Source organism: Molossus molossus, unplaced genomic scaffold, assembly GCF_014108415.1.
Source record: "Molossus molossus isolate mMolMol1 unplaced genomic scaffold, mMolMol1.p scaffold_m16_p_8, whole genome shotgun sequence".
Taxonomy (NCBI): Eukaryota; Metazoa; Chordata; class Mammalia; order Chiroptera; family Molossidae; genus Molossus; species Molossus molossus.
In genome coordinates this window covers 84078920-84099513 of record NW_023425402.1, presented here as the reverse complement: position 1 = coordinate 84099513, position 20594 = coordinate 84078920, and the positions used below count along the sequence as shown (strand labels likewise).

Below are 20594 nucleotides of genomic sequence, written 5' to 3'. Positions count from 1 at the left end.
ACAAATACACTGGCCTACCGGGGAGCTAGTTACTCAGCGAGGTGCTGCCGCAGGAGGCATCCTTTTGCTTAAAGAACTCGGTTTCCAAAAGCAATAAATCTCAAAAGGAGTAGAGTTTAAGTGCCATAGATGTGAAGTAAAGTGCTTGAAAGAGAAAGAGGAATATTTGGAGTTTGGAAAAGCCTTCACTGGGAAGGAGTATTTAGAGATTTGTCTAGAAATAGGGTTTCAACAACTGGAAATAAATCAAGGTAGAAAGAAATTTAAAAGTGTTTCTTGGCAAATCAGCCGTCCTCTTTATCAGGGTTAGTACCCCCAAATTGCTATAACCCCCAAATTGCTATAACCCCAAATTGCTATAACAGCTAGTGAACAGCTACATGTACTCGTATCTTCGGTGCAAAATATCTGTGTATTCTGCTTGGTTAACAATTGTAGATTTAGTACTTTCATGCCCTAGAATTTAAGTTGTTTATAAAAAATCAAAATAATAATAACGGGAAAGTAAGAATTCAATTCTTTAAAAGAAATCCAGAAAATAAGACTAAAAATTTATTTCAGCTAAACTCTCTGTAACCTGTTTTCTCATTTGTGAAATGGGATTGGATGACATAACTGCGAAAGTTCTTTAATCATTTAAAAAGTCAATTATTTTTAGAACAGCTCAAAAAGGTCCTGTGATTTCAGCTGCCTTTTAATGAATCCTTGTGATGTGCCAAACATTTTAAGAGCTTTAAAATACACTATTTTATTCTGTTATCACCATTATGAGGTGAGTATTTTTATTTTAAAGTGAGGAAACTGAGGCATAGCACAGTTAATCACGTTTTGGATGCTGCACAGCTATTAAGAGGTAGGGCTAGTGTTCTTGGATTCTATTATGAGTTGTGCCCTGGTTCCTCTCCCCCAAACAGCAAGACTTACCATTTACGGAGAGTGTTGTGAGCAGTAAGGCAAAAAAGTTGTGTGTCAGTGGGTGGTATTACTGCCAGGCATAGGCAAGCAAGTTTGATTGCAGATTAGTACTTATACGAAGTAAAAAGTTGGACATACAATATGTGTCTCCTGATAATCTGATATATTTTCTTTATGAAATAGAAGAAATATGCCTTTTGGTTTTACCTTTTCAATTAGTTTTCAAAAGCAGATCAGTTTTAGGGTTTTTTTGTTGAATAACTTCTCTGGTTTTCTGTTACAATTTTCTTTCGTAGTTCATGTTTCTTTCCCTCTTGTCTTGATGGCTTTTATTCTGTTATGTATGTATATATTTATTTATTTGTTTATTTTTTTAATTCTCACCTGAGAACATTTTTGCATGTATCTTTAGATAGAGCGGGAGGGAGAGAGGGGGGAAGAGAGCGAGAGAGAAACATCGATATGAGAGAGACATATTGAGTGGTTGCCACCCACATGACCCCAACTGGAGCTGGGGACAAACTGCAGCCAAGGTGCTGCCCTTAGTAGGAACCGAACCCCAGACTCCCCGGTCCTGACACTCTAACCGCTGAGCCAGGGCTACTTACTTACTTTAAACTTTTTTTCTTTATTAATGTTAGAAAGAGAGGAAGGGAGAGATAGAAACATCAGTGAGTGAGAACATCAATTGGCTGCCTCCTTTATGCCCCCAGCTGGGGATTGGGCCCACAACCTGGGCATGTGTCCTGACCAGGAATCAAACCAGCGACCTCTTGGTGCATGGGTCCGACGCTCAACCACTCAGCCACACCGGCCGGGCTACTTATTTATTTTTGAGTGTATTTGTTTAAAAGATTGCCTATTTCTTTGGGCTTGCTTAATTTATACTTCTCTCAGTATATGGATTTTTCAAAGTAAGGCACTTTAGTTTCTTCTGCCTTGCTAAGAGGGGCGTGGCCCAGGGAGCCCAGCCACTCCTGTCACTTACAGGCCTTCCTCCCTCAAGGGCAGAGTCTAATGGCGAATGGGAGATCCTAATCATACCTGCCCTGTTTCCCTCTCATTTGTCACCAGGAGCACCATGCGGGACAGTACCTTGGGGGAAACCCTTTGTAATTTGCAGTGGCTTTTACATGTGTCACTGTGACCAATTGCATAACAATTTAAAAAAAATCTTAGTCTCAAATATTCTCCATATGCATTATGTATAATTGAGACTGTAAGTAGTAATTCGTCTTCTGTTATATTCTCTTCTCTTTCTTGATTTTCGCAAGTTTATTTTTTACATCAGCATGAAGCTTTTTGGAGTATCAATAGATTTTTATTCGTTTAATATAATTTAAAATTTTTTTACAATTCATTCTTATTTTCAGTCTTTCTCTTACCATTTCATCTGAATATAGTAAGTTTTCTTCTACTTTATTGTTCTCCTCCTCTCTTTTTGGTTGATAGTTTATCCTTGACATCATCATGAAGCTTTTCAGAATTATCAGTGCATTTTCATTCTTCTAATATAGTTTTTAATAATTTTACAATTCTTCTTTCCAGTCATTCCCTTAGAATTTCATCTGAACATTGTCCCTTCAAAGGGCTTTTCTCCTGTTTTATAAAAAGCAGTGATTTTTTGCATACTTTTTTTTTTAAATGCTAATTGTTTTTTAATATTTCCTTCTGGTTTCTGTAGCAAGTCAGTTTTAGAAACAAAGTCCTTTATTATTTTAAAATAATACTTGTTAAAACCTTTTGAATGTTAATGAGTATAATCAAGTAATGGAATAAAATGATTGTAGATTAACAGATTTTATTTTATCTGGCTAGTGAACCATTCAGTTTCCTTAATTTGAGATATTTAGCCTTTATCAACCATATGTCTTTTAATATCGCCTCTTCCTTATTCTCTCTATTGTCATCATCTAGAATTCTAATGCAATATATATAAACCTCTTTAACTGTCTTCCATGTCTGTAAAATTCTTTAGTGGTTTTCATATCTTTGTGTCTGTGTATTCTGGGTAGTTTTTTCATCTCTATCAATCCACTGGTTTTCTTTGTAGTTGTGTCAAACCCTCTCCACTTGGATTATACTTTAATTATTACAGTTTTTATTTCCAGATGTTCTATTTGATTCTTTTTAGAATCTGCTTTTAGATAATTTCTTTTCCCCTGATGATATTTTAAAATTTTATTTATTTATTTAAACATATAAAACATACTTATTTTGTATTCTATACTTGATAATTTTCATCTTCCACAGTCTCTGAAGATCTGATTCTGATACTGTGTCTAACTCTCAGTAATAGAAACTGGTTTCCTTGTGTTTGATTTTTTAAAATTATATTTGTTGAAATTTTATCTATGGAAATGATTTGCTTCTGCCAGACAGCCGAGCACATCCAATCCTGTACCAGTTTAGACTTCATTCTTTTTTATGTGTGGCATTTTTGAATCAAAAAGATAATGTTAATGCCAGTCTCCAAATCTGCACAAGGGCCAGACCATCACAATTTTCTTCCTCTTTTCATGATCTATGTTCTGTTGAACAATAATTCTGCTATGGAGTAAGTTACTAAGTGTCTCATTTTTTTTTCTATTTTGCGAGAGAAAATAACCAAATTTAAAACATACATATGTGTGGGAACCCTGCATACATGAGAGAGTCAGAGACCCCACATGCAGGGGAGGTTCAGAGACAGGAAGAGGGGATTGAGGTGCATAAGACATCCTGAGCTAGGGATGAGGTGATGCACCTTGGGGGCTTCAAAGAGCCATTACAGGATGATAAGAAGAGCAGATTTTAGTGAATAAAAGTTTACCCTGCCATATAGTGTGTCAAAAAGTTTATCCTTGATAATTTTTCATGGGCAAACATTCATATTCTTCTAGGCAGTTAAGGGTTACGTTTCTCTTGAGCCTGTGGCTAAAGTTGCCTTTAGCACCAAACTGTGTGCATACCACAAAGGCACATCTTGAGGCGACTTGTTCTGGACCCCCACAATTCCTTCCTCTGAAATTTCCAGGGAAATTTTACATTCCTGAAGTTGGGTTGGTGGATTATTCTAGATTTCATTAAACCAGTCTCAGTTTTGAGAAAAGTTTAGTTCAGTTAAGTAGTTGTGTCTTATTTGAAAAAGATAGTGGGTTTTTTAGCCAAATTTTGAGAAGCATTAGGTTGAATGATAAGACACACATTTTTTGTTTCATCATAGAACTTCTCAGGGTACCTAATATGAAAATAGGAGCTTTGAGGCTTAGTAGTTATGTACAATAAAGGAGAATTTTTCTTGTCCCACTCTACTCCCCCTTTTGGGCTGTGAGTAGATATGTGGAGCATTTCATGGGACCAATGGAACATATTTTGATAAATACAAGTCTGCTTCCTGATACCCTTGGTTTTTGCTTATTGCCTTCTCATTGTCTTTCCCTCTGTGTTTGTGCTACTCTGCTCTGTGACTTCATGTGTGTGTGTATATGTATATATAACTCCATGTCTCTGCCGTTCTTGTACTTAAACTCCATGTGGGAAGACATGATTGTATCTGGTAATCTTATCCCCAGAGTAAGACATTGTCTTTGGGTAGAGCTCTTTTTTTTTTTTTTTTTTTTTTTTTTTTTTTGAGAAAGGAAGGAAGAGGGAGGGAGGGAGGGAAACATCAATGAGAGAACTTCGATAAGCGACATCGATTGGCTGCTTTCTACACGCCCTCTACTGGGGATTTGGCCCACAGCCTGGGCATGTGCCTTGACCCGGAATTGATTTTGTGACCTCTTGGTGCATGGGTCGACACTGAGCCACTGAGCCACACCAGCCAGGCTGGGTAGAGCTCTTTTTTTGATCATTTGTCTTTGGATTAGCTTTGTCCAATGTAGTAGAATAATAGGACTTTGTTTTTGAGGGTAGTAGGGGTGGTGGTGCTTCCTTTTTATTTTGTCTTAGCCAGTTGAATATAAAGTTCCTGAGACCATGTATATCTTATTTATTGTTGTTTCCCCGATATCTTACCATAGGAACAGATACATATGAGATGTTGGATCAGTATATATTGAGCCTTTTAGACTGGCAAGCCCTTGTGGATATTGGAGAGTAGGAGGTATATCTATTAGTCATATTGTGTGGCTTGTCCATTATGGATCGGTTACTTTTTTCATCTTACTGTATCCTCCATTATCTTTGAAAGAAAAATTGTCTGTCAAACTCTAAACATTCAAAGTTCTTTTGAATATGCTGTTACTCTGCCTTTAAAAAAATTTCCTTCTTTAAGATTCGTCTCAGATGTCACAGTCTTGGTGAAACTGTGATTTTTCTCACATGCTGATTCCATTCTTAGTGTTCCCATAGCACTTTGTACCTGCATCTTTCAGCACATGCCTCACAGTGTTGCATTTTTTTTGTCATTCCAGCTAGACTTTGAGTTCACCGAAGGTGGAGATGCTGAATGGAAGCTTAAGTGATATGTGTGTGCAGTTAAGATCTTATCAAGCATTTAAAAATATCTATTTCCTGGAGAGGGAAGGAGAGGATAGTAGAGAAGCAATCTAAGCATCTAGAAGACACTTGGGCATTTTTTTTTTTTTAGCTGTAGGCTAGTGAAAGAACAGTTGGGATTGAAATTTAGTTATGACACTTAGTTTGGCACCTGGACATATAGTAGCTTATTGGGTTAATCTGACCCTCACAGTGTGCTATGTGATAGCTGTGATCTCACTTTATACTTTAAGGTGACTCAGTGGTTTGTCCATTGTCACATTCGTCTAGTAAATGGTAAAGTGCTTATAAAATGTTGAACCAGGGAGGGACTGGGTATGCTGCTAGCTCAGCGAACGCCCGCTATGCTGCCCAGCCTACCAGCACCACATTGTGTTGTGGTGGTGAGCTCTGTGGATGTTTTCCTCTTAGTCTTTTAGGGGAATTCTGTCTATGAGAGCATATTTCTATTTTTGAACCAGAAACCAGTGAGAAAGTATGATTTATTAACAAAAGTTGACTTTACACCAATGTCGGAATGTGTGTTCTCTTTGAACTGAGATATATTTATAGACATCAGTTGTCTTGCATATCCTTTTTATCCTAATTCCAAATGGCATTATAACCAAATGAAGTAGTATGAATCTCCTTTTGACTGTCACATTTCTTCACGATGCCTGCACCTGCTTAGTTTCAGTAGTCAGCTTATTTGAATTGAAAGTAGTCCTCATTTAAAGTCAGAGGTTTCATAGAAAAAGTTTGTTTGAGAACTATGTCTGATTAAAGACCAACTTCTTATATATGCTTCCATTGAGTGGTTAGTATCTTTCTAACTAAGAAGAAAATTCTGCTTTATAGTAGATAAAATGTCCTCTGTGACTCATTTATACATCATAATAAATGCATAGTGGATGATATCTAAGGAGATAAATGTGGCAGGAGCTATAATAGTTTGCTTCTTTTGTTAGCTCAGTTAAGGAAAGTTCTGGTTACAAAGCAGGCACTGAAATTATAGCTGTGGTAAATCACTGTGAGCCTCAGTGGGTTAAATGTCACCTCATTTAAAGTATGTTATGTATAGTTTTTCAGTTGATTCAACAGATCTTTTTTCTAGCACCTGTTAGGCTGAGCAGCTTTCTTACTCACTGGAGATTCAGGAGTGAACAATGATGTTGAGATTAATGTGAGAGAAAGCAAATTCTACCTTGGATTATTGGTTACCTTTAAAATACTTTTTTGCTATTATTTGCAACCAAATCTCCTCACATTTACTCCAGGCTCCTATAAAGAAGAGACAGTGGGTTTTACTGCACATTTCAGAAAGTAACTGTTGCCCTGGGAAGTTTTTCTCAGTGGTTAGAGCACCAGCCCGCAGACCAAAGAGTCATGGGTTTGATTCCAGTCAAGGGCACGTACCTCGATTGTGGTTCGTCCCCCGCCCTGGTCGGGGTCATGCAGGAGGCAGCCAGTCGATCTGTCTCCCATCAATGTTTCTCTTCCTCTCCCTCTCCCTCCCCTTCTCCCCCTCCCCCTGCCCCTCTCTTCTTCCTTCCCTCCCTCTTTCCCTTTCACTCTATATGAAGATAAATGGAAAAATATTCTCTGGTGAGGATTAAAAAAAAAAAAGTAACTGTCATGATTTGAGCTACCTTTTCCTCGTGATATTAATGTAAAATATCTCCATAGTCAGAGTTTTAATTACACACATTAATAATTGCATGTAGATCAGATAATGAAATTCAGAACCTTTGATTTTAAAAGCTTAAAGCAAAATTTCATATAAATGAAATTAGTAATTTTTTATGTTATAAAACTCTCCAGCTGATAAACAGTAGGAGCCAGTATTGATCAAACACTTCTATGTGCCACACAGTGTTCTGGGCTCTCTTTCTGTATTCCCACTCATTTGGTGCTCACCACACCCTTGATTATCCCCCTTTCACGGGTGTGCCAGTTAAAGCAGTTAGAAGCTGTGTCTTGTCCCAGGTCACATAGCTTATAAATATGGAAATGTATTCAGAAATTTGGTATTTGGAACCCAGATCCTAGTGCTCTTATTTACTACACTATATTTGTATGTACTTTTGATACATGGACATATAAACATATCTATCTTAAATATACTTAGTAATTTAATTTTCTGGCTATGTAATGATGTGGATAGCACATTGCTTGTTATGTTGAAATAATGTAATCTGGAGCTGAATAGACACCTCTCCAAGCAGGACATACAAATGGCCAAGAGACATATGAAAAAATGCTCAGCATCACTAATCATCAGAGAGATGCAAATTAAAACAACAATGAGGTATCACCTCACACCTGTCAGAATGGCTGCCATCAACAAATCATCAAACAAGTGTTGGCGAGGGTGTGGAGAAAAGGGGACTCTAGTACACTGCTGGTGGGAATGCAGACTGGTGCAGCCACTGTGGAAAACACTGTGGTGTTACCTCAAAAATTAAAAATTGAACTGCCATTTGACCCAGTGATTTCACTTCTAGGAATATACCTTAAGAAGCCTGAAACACCAATCAGAAAGAATATATGTACCCCCATGTTCATAGCAGCACTATTTACAATAGCTAAGATCTGGAAACAGCCTAAGTGTCCATCAGTAGATGAATGGATAAAAAAGCAGTGGTACACGTACACAATGGAGTACTATGCAGCTGTAAGAAAGAAAGATCTCTTATCCTTTGAGATGACCTGGAGGGGCCTGGAAAATATTATCCTAAGCGAAACAAGCCAAGCAGAAAAAGACAAATAACATGATCTCACTTATTTGCGAAATATAATGAACATAACAGTCTGAGAACAGTCTGAGGAATAGGGTAGTCCCAGAGACGTGGAAGTAGGGTACAGACTGACAACCCTCAGAAGAGGGGGTAGTGGGGGGAGGGAAGAGATAAACCACAGAACTTATATGCATGTATGCATAACCAATGGACATGGACAACAAAGCTGGGAACAGGGCGGGGGAGATGGGGAGGAGGGTAAAAAAGGAGAAACATCTGTAACAAAAAATAAATAAAAAAAAATAATCTGTGTGGCTTTCTTTCTCTTTCCTCTACTATTTTTTAAAGAAATGTTACTATAAAAGGTTTAATAGTTAAAGTTCCAGATTTTCCTTTGCAAGCCTTTCAGGCATGAATCTCTTACCTCTGCTCTTCCAAAGAGGAGGAAGGAAAGGTTAGAGGAGAGTAGCAAGCCCCTGATTGAGTTTCTGAACTATCTTTGAAGCCCTGCATCACAGTCATACTAATTTGAAATCAAAATGTCTTTTATATCTTACTGCACTTTTAAAGATACATGTGTGGGAAACATTAATTTTCACACACTGTGTGAACTAGCAAGTATACGTTTTGATTTTGTGAAGACATTCTTCTTGAGGATGAAAACGTGATGGCTTGTTATTTTTTACTTCAGTCTAGCAGTTGCTGACATCACTGCAGGGGAAGGTGGCGTGTGACCTGACCTTACAGTTGGGCATTCCCAGGGGTGTGCATCTTAATTGGAAATGAGTCTCCACTTTATGTTTTGCCATTGGTTGGACAATGACCTTTTCTTCTGTGGCTGCCAAAGGTTTTTACATGTCTGTTGATAGCAGTTTCTTAAAAAACAAAACACAACTAAGGCAAAAATATGTTAAATCCTTAGGGGCAGCTGGTGTATTGTCCCAGTTCCATTACCTTATATTTTAAAACTTTGTTCTAAATGAATGCCATATCATTCTCGAGAAAAAACGTAGCTTGTATTGAAATAAAAATTTCTATTCTACTTGTATCAGAGAACACAAATCAAACCCAAGTGCTGATGGATAACTTTTGTTAGGATACACTGAGGAGTAAGGCTCATGGTTTTCCTGGAGGGCAGTAGAGCTTGTGGATATGACAAGAGCCACGTTGAGGAATTGAGGGAGTCAATTTGGACATTCTTTTGTACACTTTAAAAATAGCATTTTAGTTTTTAATCCTTTTATGTTTATATAGGGCAGCAGTATGATAGAGCATCTGTCTGATCATACATTCATTTTAGAATTCATGCTTTTGTGTTATAAAAGATCAGAAAACAAATATATTACTTTAAGCTAAATAATTTTCTTTGATATGATGCCTTTTATTTATACTACTCACGGAATCTGTAGTGCTTGAAAAGTAAAGATGTTATTTTTTTCCCCTTAGAAATGTGCTGAGGGGCAAGTGCTATTTGACAAAGTGTGTGAACATCTCAACCTCTTGGAGAAGGACTACTTTGGACTTGCGTTTCAGGATGGCCCTGAGCAGAAAGTAAGTGAAGTTTCAAGTTTATTCAGATTGTCTTGGAAAAATACTGTATTTTTCTTTACGAGTGTAAAATTTAGCTTTAAAATAATATATTTTATGTTTTTATTATGACATTTTATGTTCATTGTAGAAATTTAGTAATTATTGAAACCTTGTGAGGGAGAATCACTTACAACTTTCTGCCATTGTGTGTATCTGCTTTTTCAGTTACATTATAAGCAGACATAATGGAATGCTTTAGCCTGTGTTAGTTACTAGAGACTGAAGAACTGATTGAAAAAAACGTTGTGTTGAATTTTTAATTCTTGAATGTATCTGTGTATAGGAATTAAGCGTGCCTGAAAGCAGACGGGAGGCTTATTGGAAGGAATGTCAAGAGTACCCAGTGTACTTGTCTGTAGGTTCGAGAGAGAGTTGTTTACCTTGCTGAACAGACCTTGGTGGCTGTGTGGAGTGAAGGTGTTCCTTGCCCTGTTGTTGGGTTGTTCGGGGCAAAAAAGGAGATGGGGCCCAGCCTGACTCACGTAGTTCTATTTGGCCAGCCAGGACCCTGTGGAGGTCTGTCTGACATCAGGAATGTGTTGAGATTGTTTCTGCTCCAGGAATTTCCCAAGGCACTAAGTAGGAGCGTAACAGTTCTGTAACTAATCGTTAATTCCAGGGACCTTCAGGGCTTTTCAGTTACATAGGTAAATTAAAGAGAGAAAAATTAACCAGTTCTGACAACCAGACTTAACCTGTAGACCTCTGTCATAGTTAGTTTGTGCCTTTCTAACAAAGTACCTGATGGCTTATAAAGAGCAGACCTGTATTTTTCATAGCTCAGGAGGCTAGGAAGTACAAGGTCAGTGTGCTAGCAGATTCGATGTCTGGTGAGGGCCCACTTCCTGGTTCATACAGTGCCTTCTTAAGTCCTCAGATGGTGGGTGGGACAAGGTGTTCTCTGAAGCCTCCTTTACATAATCTAATTCATGAGGGTTCTACCTTCATGATCTGGTCAACTGCAAAGGCCCCCTACCTCCAAATGCTCTCACACTGGGGATTAGGTTTCAGTATATGAATTGGGGGTGGGGAGTACAAACATTCAGCCTCTGGCATTTTCCTCATTGTTAAGAAAGGACTTTTTCTCTTCTGTGTCATTTTCTGAGTCTCAGGACTTAAGTCTGGTGAAGCTAGTGGGTACAGAAGCGTAAAGGTTTGGTCCAGGGTTGTACCCTTAAGGAAAGCCCTTTTAAGTCTGTTAGATGGTGGCTGTGGACAGATGCCGTGATCCTTCTGTCTGAGGATGCCCAGAGCACTTGATTCCAGTGGAAGGACTTCCTTTCTAATATCTCACATTCACATCGCAGTCAACAGAACAGAACAGTTGGATGAATATAGGCTGTAGGTTTTATTTACCCACATGCCATCACTGTTTGTATTTATATGTCCTGGTAATGAAATACAGGATATAAGGGTGATAATTATATATGCATTAAATTTTTTCAACTTGCTTAGTTTTAAGTCCTTGATACCTAATCTGTGGTTTAATTTCCACATTTAAAATAAAAACAATTAAATTGCATGCCTGCCTGCTGAATAGTATGTGGGTGTTCTTATAAGAACTCTATTTAGAATATGTTTCTCAGAAGTAATAACATAGTAGACATTTGACTAAATAAACGAGGTGCTCTTTTTAGACTTTAAATTATAAGGTGGTCTTCATAATGTTTCCAATCATGTGCCCTTCTGTTGGCCCTCAAAGCCGCAAAAGAGAGAGTGATGGGAATTTGACTATCATTCTCTCTTTTGAAGCGGGCCCTCACCAGATACTGAGTCTGCCAGTGCCCAGAGAGGCAGGCTACTAAAAACAAGTAAGTGGATTGCTGTTGACAGTCCCGTGGGGTTGGCGATCATGCAATTGTGATGGCAAAAGAATATATTGGTGTGTGTTTTTCTTTAATTGCCATCTGCAACCTGGGCATGATAGTGGAGAAATGGAGCATTAAAGGAGTTGGCTATGTTCACGTTGGTTATGGTAAGAGGACAAAAGATTTAGAAAACTGGAGATGCTATTGAGAGTCATCAAGGTGCTTATTCACAGGATCACAGGAAGGAACATAACTGAAGCTGAAATGAGCTGATAGGCGGGGAGAAGTGGCTGGGGCTAAGGGAGGAAAGTCCAAAGAAGGTAAAGAGCAGGTACAGTGGGAATACACAGATAGAAAACTTAGAAGGAGAGGGGATAATTGCATCTGAGAATAGGATGATGAACTCTGATGAAGTGGAGAACTCTCTGTGATGACAAGACCAGTGTTCGGTCATGGAAGGGGATGGCTGGAGTGAAGGAGAGGTTAGGGTCATTAAAGCAGGGAAAATTAACTTAAGGTTAAGTTTGGCGGGGTCCCCATAGGATTCTCATTAACAAAAAAATGCTAATGCTAAATAAGGATCTCATAATTTGTCTACTTTGGAGTTTCTCTTATGAAATTCGAGATGAAATGCTCACACATTTAGGCATACACTTTGTTATCTAGGCTTTAACTATAGGGCATTGGGACAATCAACAGTAGGGTGTCCTTTACGAAATACTCACTTTTTAGAAAATGCACGAGTGGAATTAGCAATATATTGAAATATGCATATATAACCTGTTTGTTCTTATAACTTTTGTACTATATAATTTCTTTTTTATTTCTTCTTACCTGTGTAGACAAAATTCAGTCCTTAAAACTTCTAGGCAAAAGATCTCTTGTTTTTCAAATATAGGTTTGTATTGTGTCCTATTTTTTCCACAGAAAATTACTACTATTGTACCAGCTCAGCTTAATCAGCCTAATTTTGTTAGAAACTCATGCAGTTTCAACAATAGAATACTATAGGATACAGAGATTTAAACTGCTTTCTTTTTCATGTTGAATATTATCTGTAGTTATAGAAGTTTCAGCCACTTACCATTTCACCTTTTTATAAAATAAAGGTGAGGGTAAAGTCATGGTTATTTGTGTGAAAAGTTTCCATGGAGAAAAAAATCTAAACTTTCTTTAGATTTAGTGGAGTACAGTGTTGGGTCTCTCATGGGTGAGACCTTGAGTTGGAAGCCTTTCAATTCACTCTGAGTATGAAGATCTATCATTATTTGTATCAGAACCTTTTCATGTCTGTTGAGAACTCTTGTGTAAACTTTACTATGGGAAATGTCATTAAAAATATGTGGAATCAAACACTTTGTTACTCTTTTATATATGAAATTCCAAGTCCGTGAAGTTCTTGTATTCATGTCTATGTGGAACCATCATTAAGAAATTTGGACTTTCTTTAAAGGGGAAAAATATTGTCTTGAATGTTTTATGTTAGTTAGGTTTGGCATCATCCCCTCCCACCCCATTACAGCATCATTTTGCTTCAAGCCATATTGAAAGAGGAGCTTATTAGAAGTGTAGCTGATACCCACAGCTAACCTATGAAAATTGGTTAAGGTGTTTGCCTGATAGGTTATTTTCCCCCAGAAACTAGAACTAAAAAGTCAAATATTACCCTTTTTTGTCATATATAAACTATTCTTTAATAAAATTCTATATTCAATCCAGTTATACCTTATACTACCACAGACAGAAGTTGAATCACATTCTCTCAGATGCATAGTGAATGATTCACTGTAATTTAGAAAACCTGTAACTTTTCTGCTTACCACCAGTATTATGGTAGTGTTCTATTAGACCTACTTTAGGCAAAGGTATATAATAAAGGGGATCTGCTTTAGTGTTATAATTCTTAAGGGAAAATGCAGATTTTAGACAAAATTACTCTTATACTTTTAACATTTGGTAATGCGCTGTGGGTTGGGTTAAATTTCTCTTGCCTGGCCCAATTGACAAGCACCAAAAGTGAGTGAGGAAGGCACAGCTAGGCATTTTGAAAAGCTTTTAACTCTGGGATCTTAGCATCCAGCCTGAAGCGGAATTAGGCGAGATACATGGTTTCTTGAGTTGTTGTCTAAGTCGAGTATGGCGAGTGGCCCTGGACAGCAGCTGCCCGCTCACACTGCTAATGGGACGCTGATAGGGAGGAGTTCACATACCACTTAGACGTGGGAGTGTGGAGCCATGACAGGCGAAGGCCTTCTGCAGGAAGCTGTCAGCAGTGAGAGCAGTTAGCCCGTGAAGGCTGGGCATCTACCTGACAAGCCAGGTGTAAAGGGCTTGAAAAATATCTCCCTAGATTTGATTTTCAGAGGAAGACAGGAATTTCTACATAAAAAGAAATCTAGCGCTATAAAAAAGTGGTCCCCAGGGGCCAGTGGCATAGGCACCGACTAGAAGCTTGTTAGAAGTGAAGAATTCCAGGTCCACACCCTGGACTTCCTGGGTGTGGATCTTTGACCAGACGTTCAGGTGATTCATATAAATATAATAATTCATAATCAAGCTTTTATATTTCTCTAGATGATTCTGTTAGAGGATAACTGAAAGTCATTTTTGTTTTATAATTTTTTTCTGAGAATCAGTATTGACAGTGTTGTAGGGAAATGCCAGACAGTTGGTTAACCAAGACGGTTCACCCCAGGTTTGTGCATAGAGAACAGGATTAAGGAGCTGCTCTCACGGACAGAAGGACTTCAGCATAAAAAGCAAACAGGTGTGCAGCTCTTTGCTTTACTGCCTGGTGAAAACATTTCTGTAACCATCTAAGACGGGGTTTTTGAACCTCTCTCGTGCTGTTGATTCCTTTGGCAGTCTGTTGAATTCTATGGGCCGCTCCTCAGAACAGTGGTTTAAATGTATAAAGTACACAGGCCTATAAAGGAAACCAATAACAAATAACATTCTAAAAATACTAATTAAACATTTGGGGTAAAGTAATCATCATATCTAATCTTTTTCCTACTGTGATTTCAAAATATTGATTAGCATAAGTGGTATGTCAAGATTTGTGACTACTGTAATGTGATATGGAAATATTGTTGATTCCAATGAATGACAAAGCTAAAGGTACTGCTGATATTAACCAGGCTTTCTTCTCCTACATTCATAATTGATGATAATGCTAAATGTCAATTAGAGGTTAGTGAGAGTAAGGATGTAAGATTTTTTTCCCCCACTCAATTCATAAACTCATGACTTCATTCTCTAAGGTGATTTAATAACACTGACATTGTAGGACCACATTTTAGTTTTAGTTTACTTCTGTTGGAAGCCTGTGATAGAATTTAGAATTCCTGGTAACTTTCATTCATTTCTTATTTCACTTGATGTTCATTCAGAAGATGAGTACAGTATTTACTGAGTTCAGCTTTGGGTGTGGAGTCGGGGTAGGAAGGGGAAGATAGGGTACCAAATTAAGTGAATGAAGGTCCCTGTTCTTAAGTAGCTAGCAAAATACTTGACTTTTACTTCTAGTAATTTAGAATAAATATTACTAATATCCAGCAAGGATTTTAGCTCTTCTTAGTTTGCATTGTTGATTGCACCTTAAAGTTTGGGAACACTGAGAGCATTCCTGCCTTGCCTGAATTGCCCGTCCTGGAGAATGTTTCTGTGTGTTTCAGGTGGACGCTGGGTAAATCTGTCTTTTTAACAGCTCCGCTAGATGGATCCTCATCGTCAGGCAATATTTAGAAAAGCTTAGCTAGATAATACTTTGACATCTACATAGAGCACTTGGACTGGCCGTGCTGGTTATTATTTTCATGAGACAGGATGGTGCTGTTTTTGTGTTGTCCCCATTTCCAGGAGGGTTTCACCACAGTAGGACAGCGTTGTAGAAAGGGCTCATGTTATCAGATGCTTTTCTCTAGGAAAAGGGGACTTACTTTTATTTCATCTGGCCCATGAATATAGTGATTGTATTTTGTAAACCCAGAATCTGATTTGTTAACTTTTTGTGGGTAGAAATATTTACGTAAATATTAACTTTTTACATATATGTGGCACATTACCTTTGGAAATATAAAATTATGCAAAGAAGGGATATATACCAAAAGATGATAAGCCAACTTAATTTTATCATTGCAAAAACCCCATCTATTAAAGACGCTGGGTAAAGTACTTCCTCTTCAGGAAGCATTTCAGTGAATAATTAGGTGAAAAGAACTCCCTATGAGATAGATGTTACGATCTCATCTTACACTTGAGGAAAATGAAGCTTAAAGAAGCCAAGGAATGAGCCCAAGTTTACACAGGAGTTGGTGGAAAGCCAGAACTTGGCTCCATGTATTCCCAATTCCAAAGTCTATAAATATGGCTGCCAAATCTTTAAAAAATAGGAATGATGCATCATAATCTACTATGATGTGTATCATTCACTTTTTCCACCTTTAGTATCTGCTTCTTGATCCCCCCAGCCCCCTCCTTAAGTGTCAAAACCAAGAAGTTTATTATTTATTTGTTAAAGAGCTTTATGTCTGTTATTTCTTTGTAATTGATAATGCAGTTAAATAAACTGTATTTTTTAAAAAAGTTATATTACATCATTTTTGTTTCTTATGAGTTTTATTCCTAGGCTGTAAAACTATATCCTACTCATGATTTAAGTGTATTTATTGGATTTCAAATTTTAAATAAAAATAAACAATAAAATAAATAGAATCTGTGGTCTTTTAACATGACGTGACCACAACATTGTGTGTGGGGGGGGGTGCGTAGAAGGCAAACAATGGGCAGATGTTAGAGAACAGGTACTAATTTAGTACCTACTGGTTGCCTAAAACTGCCCTTGCTAAGTGTACTGGGGAGGGAGCAGACTTCACTCCTTGGTGGGAATGGAGCTCAGTGTGGAAGTGAGTGTGCTCAGCAAAGGGAAAACCAGGTCGGTGCATGGCAAGTCATTTCTGCTGCTGTTTGATACATTAGGTAAACTCTGTCCTCTTCGTCTTTGGATAGGGGTCTGAAATAAAGAAAAGAAGCCACTTCAGTCTTTTAATACTGTGGCTGGCAATGTTGTGGAAGGTGGCCTGAGAATGACATCTTGTCTGAGTTTGGCTGGCTGGTGCATAGGAACTTGTCACTTAGAGTCTTGAGTCTACAGAGCTCTGTTGACTCTTATCCTCAGCAGAAACTGTCAGGTAACTCATAGAAGGGGTTGGTGCTCAGGTGAGAAGGGCAGGTGCCAGGTGGCTGGGTGCTGGGCTATTCCTGGGGTTTCGCAGAAGATGATGTTGCTTCTGTCATCTGCCTCCTCGAACAGAGGGGCTTTGTGTGCTCTTCTGTAGCAGGCATCTAAACCACCTGTCACGTGATGAAACTGGAGATTTGGAAGGGGCTGTCTAGGCCATTAAGACTAGTAGTTTCTCCTCCATTCTCTTCCTTCTCCATATTAATGTTGTGAGGGGTTTTTTCAGTTTTTTTTTTTCCCTCTCCAGTTTGGCACCAGGCAACTCTGATTCAGTTTTTCTTGCTGTGGTTGTTACTTCCTTGGACGAAATGCCACAACACACTTGATCATCCTTCGCCTCTCCTCTGTCTGGGCTAGAGACTGAATGCTGTGTTTCTCACTCTGTTCACTCATCATAGCCGGCCATTTGTTGTGTGGGACAGCAGCTGCAGGGCAAGGAAACTGAATGCCAGGCTCTTCTCTAAGAGGAGAATCAGAGCTGGTCCTTAACATTGCACTGGAGGTGCCTTGAGAGGGTTCCCCTGGCCCTTCGCATCATTGGGCCACACAGCTGGGACCTCAGTAATATGAAACTGGATCAAGCTCTGGCAGTTTTTACTGAGGTGTTTGAATGTAACCAGTACTGGAGCCGTGCACACCTTGGAGTCTTACTGCCTGAGTGCAAGCTGTGCTGGGTATAAAACCCAGAGGGTCTGCAGCCTTGTTTGCACAGAATCCTGTTACTATTACTTTTTTCATTGTGTAAGTTAATGTTCTGTTGTACTGATATCAATATCTCATTGAGACAGTAGGCTATTACTTACTACATAATAAAAATTTTAATTGTTTGCTTCATGTATCCGAATAAAATTCTGTTTAAATACGGATGTTATAATACATCGTTCAGTTTATTTTATCTCAAGAAATGTACTTGTTCTCCTGTGTTGTTATAGTAAGGTGAACTCTAATAATGACTGGTGGGTAAGGTGGGAGAAGTATAAAAAATTTGGGGGTGGGACTTCCACTCATAGCTTTGGAAGACAAATATAATGTCCTTAGGTGGCTTGAACTTAGTAGTTCAAGTTTAGTGTTTTTTGCTTTAGGATATTATAATGGTTTCCTAGATTCTTTTTATGTTAACTTTCTCAAAGGGAAGAAGTAAGTGGAAAGTGAAACGGAGTCTTTTGTGATTGTGACTTCCAACTTGGAATGAAGTTTAAACAGGATGTTACATGAAGACCAGGAAGGAAACTCTCTGCTCCAATCTGACAGTCTTCTCCACAGCATTGCGTAGTGGCAGGAAAAGCAAAGTTGGAGGAGGAGTGGCTCTGGGGTTGAGAGCCTTGTGTTGGATTGCGGTACCTCTACTTTTCACTGAGAGCTTCCCGTCCACATTTTATCCTTCGAGAGCTGGGGCCACTTACTGAGCTCTCCTCGCGGTGTCCACAGCGGCTGTTCCCTGGCAGCTCTAGAATAAAGCTGTGTGTGTGTCTAACACTGTATGCTACCTGAAACTAATGCAACATAAGATCGAGTGTAAACTGTAATTGAAAGATAAAAGAAGACTACATGTAGATACATTATGTCTCATCATTGGATAGATGCTCGATTTCATATCTCATAAAATGAGGCCCAAGAGACCTTAAAAGTGTCGCAATATTTTATTTATATCACATTCAAACACATATCAATACTTACCCCAGTGGAATACTTATAGATGGAAGCTACTTCTAATAGGACTTTATTAAAACATGTGTACATTTAAATAAGTATGTGAACTTTAAACTTTTCCATTTTGGACTCTGGAACATTTCTTATGGGTTAATGAACCTCTTTTTTCCTCCCCTGCAGAACTGGCTAGATCCCGCAAAACAAATAAAGAGACAGCTGCGAAGTGAGTATTTAAATAATCATACTTTGAAGTTATGAAGTTATTCTTTCATCTGTCTTTAATAAAACTCATAGGAATGTAGACTGGAACAACAAGATAGTAATAGAATGATCAGCTCTGTTTTGCATTTGTGTCTTATAGGAAGTGAAGGTTACTAATGATATTTTCCTGGAATCATGTCTGTTACTTTGTACATGGCTTAGGGACTCCTGTCCCGGTCCAGCAGTTCTAGACTCACAGCCTGAGTGTTTTCTCACAGTGCCTACCACTTTGAAGCGTATCTGACCTTTTTCTCTGGAGAAAAGAATGAGAAGCTGCTTTTCTGTAACTTTTATTTTATTTTTGTGTTAATCCTCACCCGAGGATATTTTTTTCATGGTTTTTAGAGAGAGTGGGGGTAGGGGGTGGGTGGGGAGAGAAGGAGTGAGAAACATTGATGTGAGAGAGACACATCGATTGGTTGCCTCCTGCAGGCGCCCCAACCAGGGCTGGGGATTAAACCTGCAACCCAGGTACGTGCCCTTGAATTCCCAGTGACCCTTTGGTCTGCAGGCCGACGCTGTAATCACTGAGCCCAACCAGCCAGGGTTGAAACTAATTTTTTATGTAAATTGTACCCTAGGTAAATCTGTTACTATGACTTTGTCTGCTTCATCTTGGAAACGTGATTAGTTAAACTCACAAGCATATCTCTGGCCCCAGAGGCTTGTAGGTGCACTGGAGTGAGGACTGTGGGGGAGGACACATGCAGAGTCTTCAGCTTCTCCCCTCCTCTGCCCTCCAGTCCAAGGCCACTCACCGTGCTCTTGGAGTCTGGGCTTGTCACTGGTCCTGCTGGGTCCTTCCTTCCTTTTCCCCACTTGTTCTCAGTGCGGACTCCCAGCGAGACTCCAGATGTCCCGCCCGAACTGGCCTCAGTTCACTGTGCAGGCTCTGCCTCTGCAGGTTGACTTGCCTGTAGCTGGCTTGGTGACACCTGTGCCAAGAAACACTCTCACCACAGAGAAATCTCTCACGGGGATCTGGGCACTTAATTTACTGCAGGGTCTAGGAATGACTGAAGCAGAAAAGTCAGGGAGCTGCTAACAGCTGGAATTTACAGACAGAACAAAATTCTTAGCAGCCTCCTGGACCGCGGGCCCGAGCCGTCCAGGGTGAAACCATTCCCTTCGGTGCCGTCGCCTCCCTTTCCTGCGCGGTTCTCACGGCAGAGCCCAGACGCAAACGGGGTCTGCCTTCTGCCGGCCCAGCCGCTCCGTCTCACCTCAGGTTCTCCACGCTTGTTTTCTTTATTTCTTTTCCTTTCTCTCTGAAGTTATTCATCTTTTCGGTAGTTTTGCTGTCATTTTTTTCTCTTTTTCTACTCTCCTTTTTTAATCTCAGCATATGTTTATATCTATCTATATATCAGTCTATCTCTTATTTTTTCTACTTTATCTCCTTATAGACTCAATTCTTTTCTTCTATTTATATCTTTGATTCGAATGACCTTTCTGATTTTCCCAGAGCTGAGGAACTGAGGGGTTCTCAGGATGTGGGATTTTCACTGCTAAAACCTGAACAGTCCTGGGCAAGCTGCGATGATTGGTCACCCTCTCTTTTGATTATCCCTGGCCTTCCAGCATCCCCTCCCCCACCCCTCTCCTCCCTATCTCCCCTCCCCCAGCATTGGTTATCGGGGTGTTGCATCTGAGTATGTTTGCTTCATGATGGAAATGGGGGAACAAAGCAAAAGAGTAAAAGGGGACACAGATCCGTTATGCTGGCATTATGGGAGGAACTGCACGGGAAGCTTTGGAGCCTTTTCCTCTGTCCTTTCACACTTACTACATGCTCTGCAAAGTGCACGAACTCGGAAAGGCACAGATGCTTGCTACTCTCACCCTTTCTCTAGCCAGACCTGCCAAGTGACCCAAACAGCAGAAGCAGGATAACCTCCGAAACATGACTGATGTTCCATTGACTTGTTT

General features: G+C 39.2%; 1 protein-coding gene across 18 annotated transcripts in view; it reads left to right on the top strand.

Annotated features, from left to right (window-relative positions):
• Positions 1 to 20594, top strand: part of EPB41L2 (erythrocyte membrane protein band 4.1 like 2) — a 206369-nt gene that overhangs the window by 116734 nt on the left and 69041 nt on the right. For all 18 annotated transcript variants that reach the window (XM_036248011.1, XM_036248002.1, XM_036248005.1 and 15 more), the window contains exons 4-5: positions 9561 to 9665; positions 18585 to 18627. In XM_036248011.1, coding sequence (XP_036103904.1) covers positions 9561 to 9665; positions 18585 to 18627 — 148 coding nt within the window. The remainder of the gene's footprint in view (positions 1 to 9560; positions 9666 to 18584; positions 18628 to 20594) is intronic.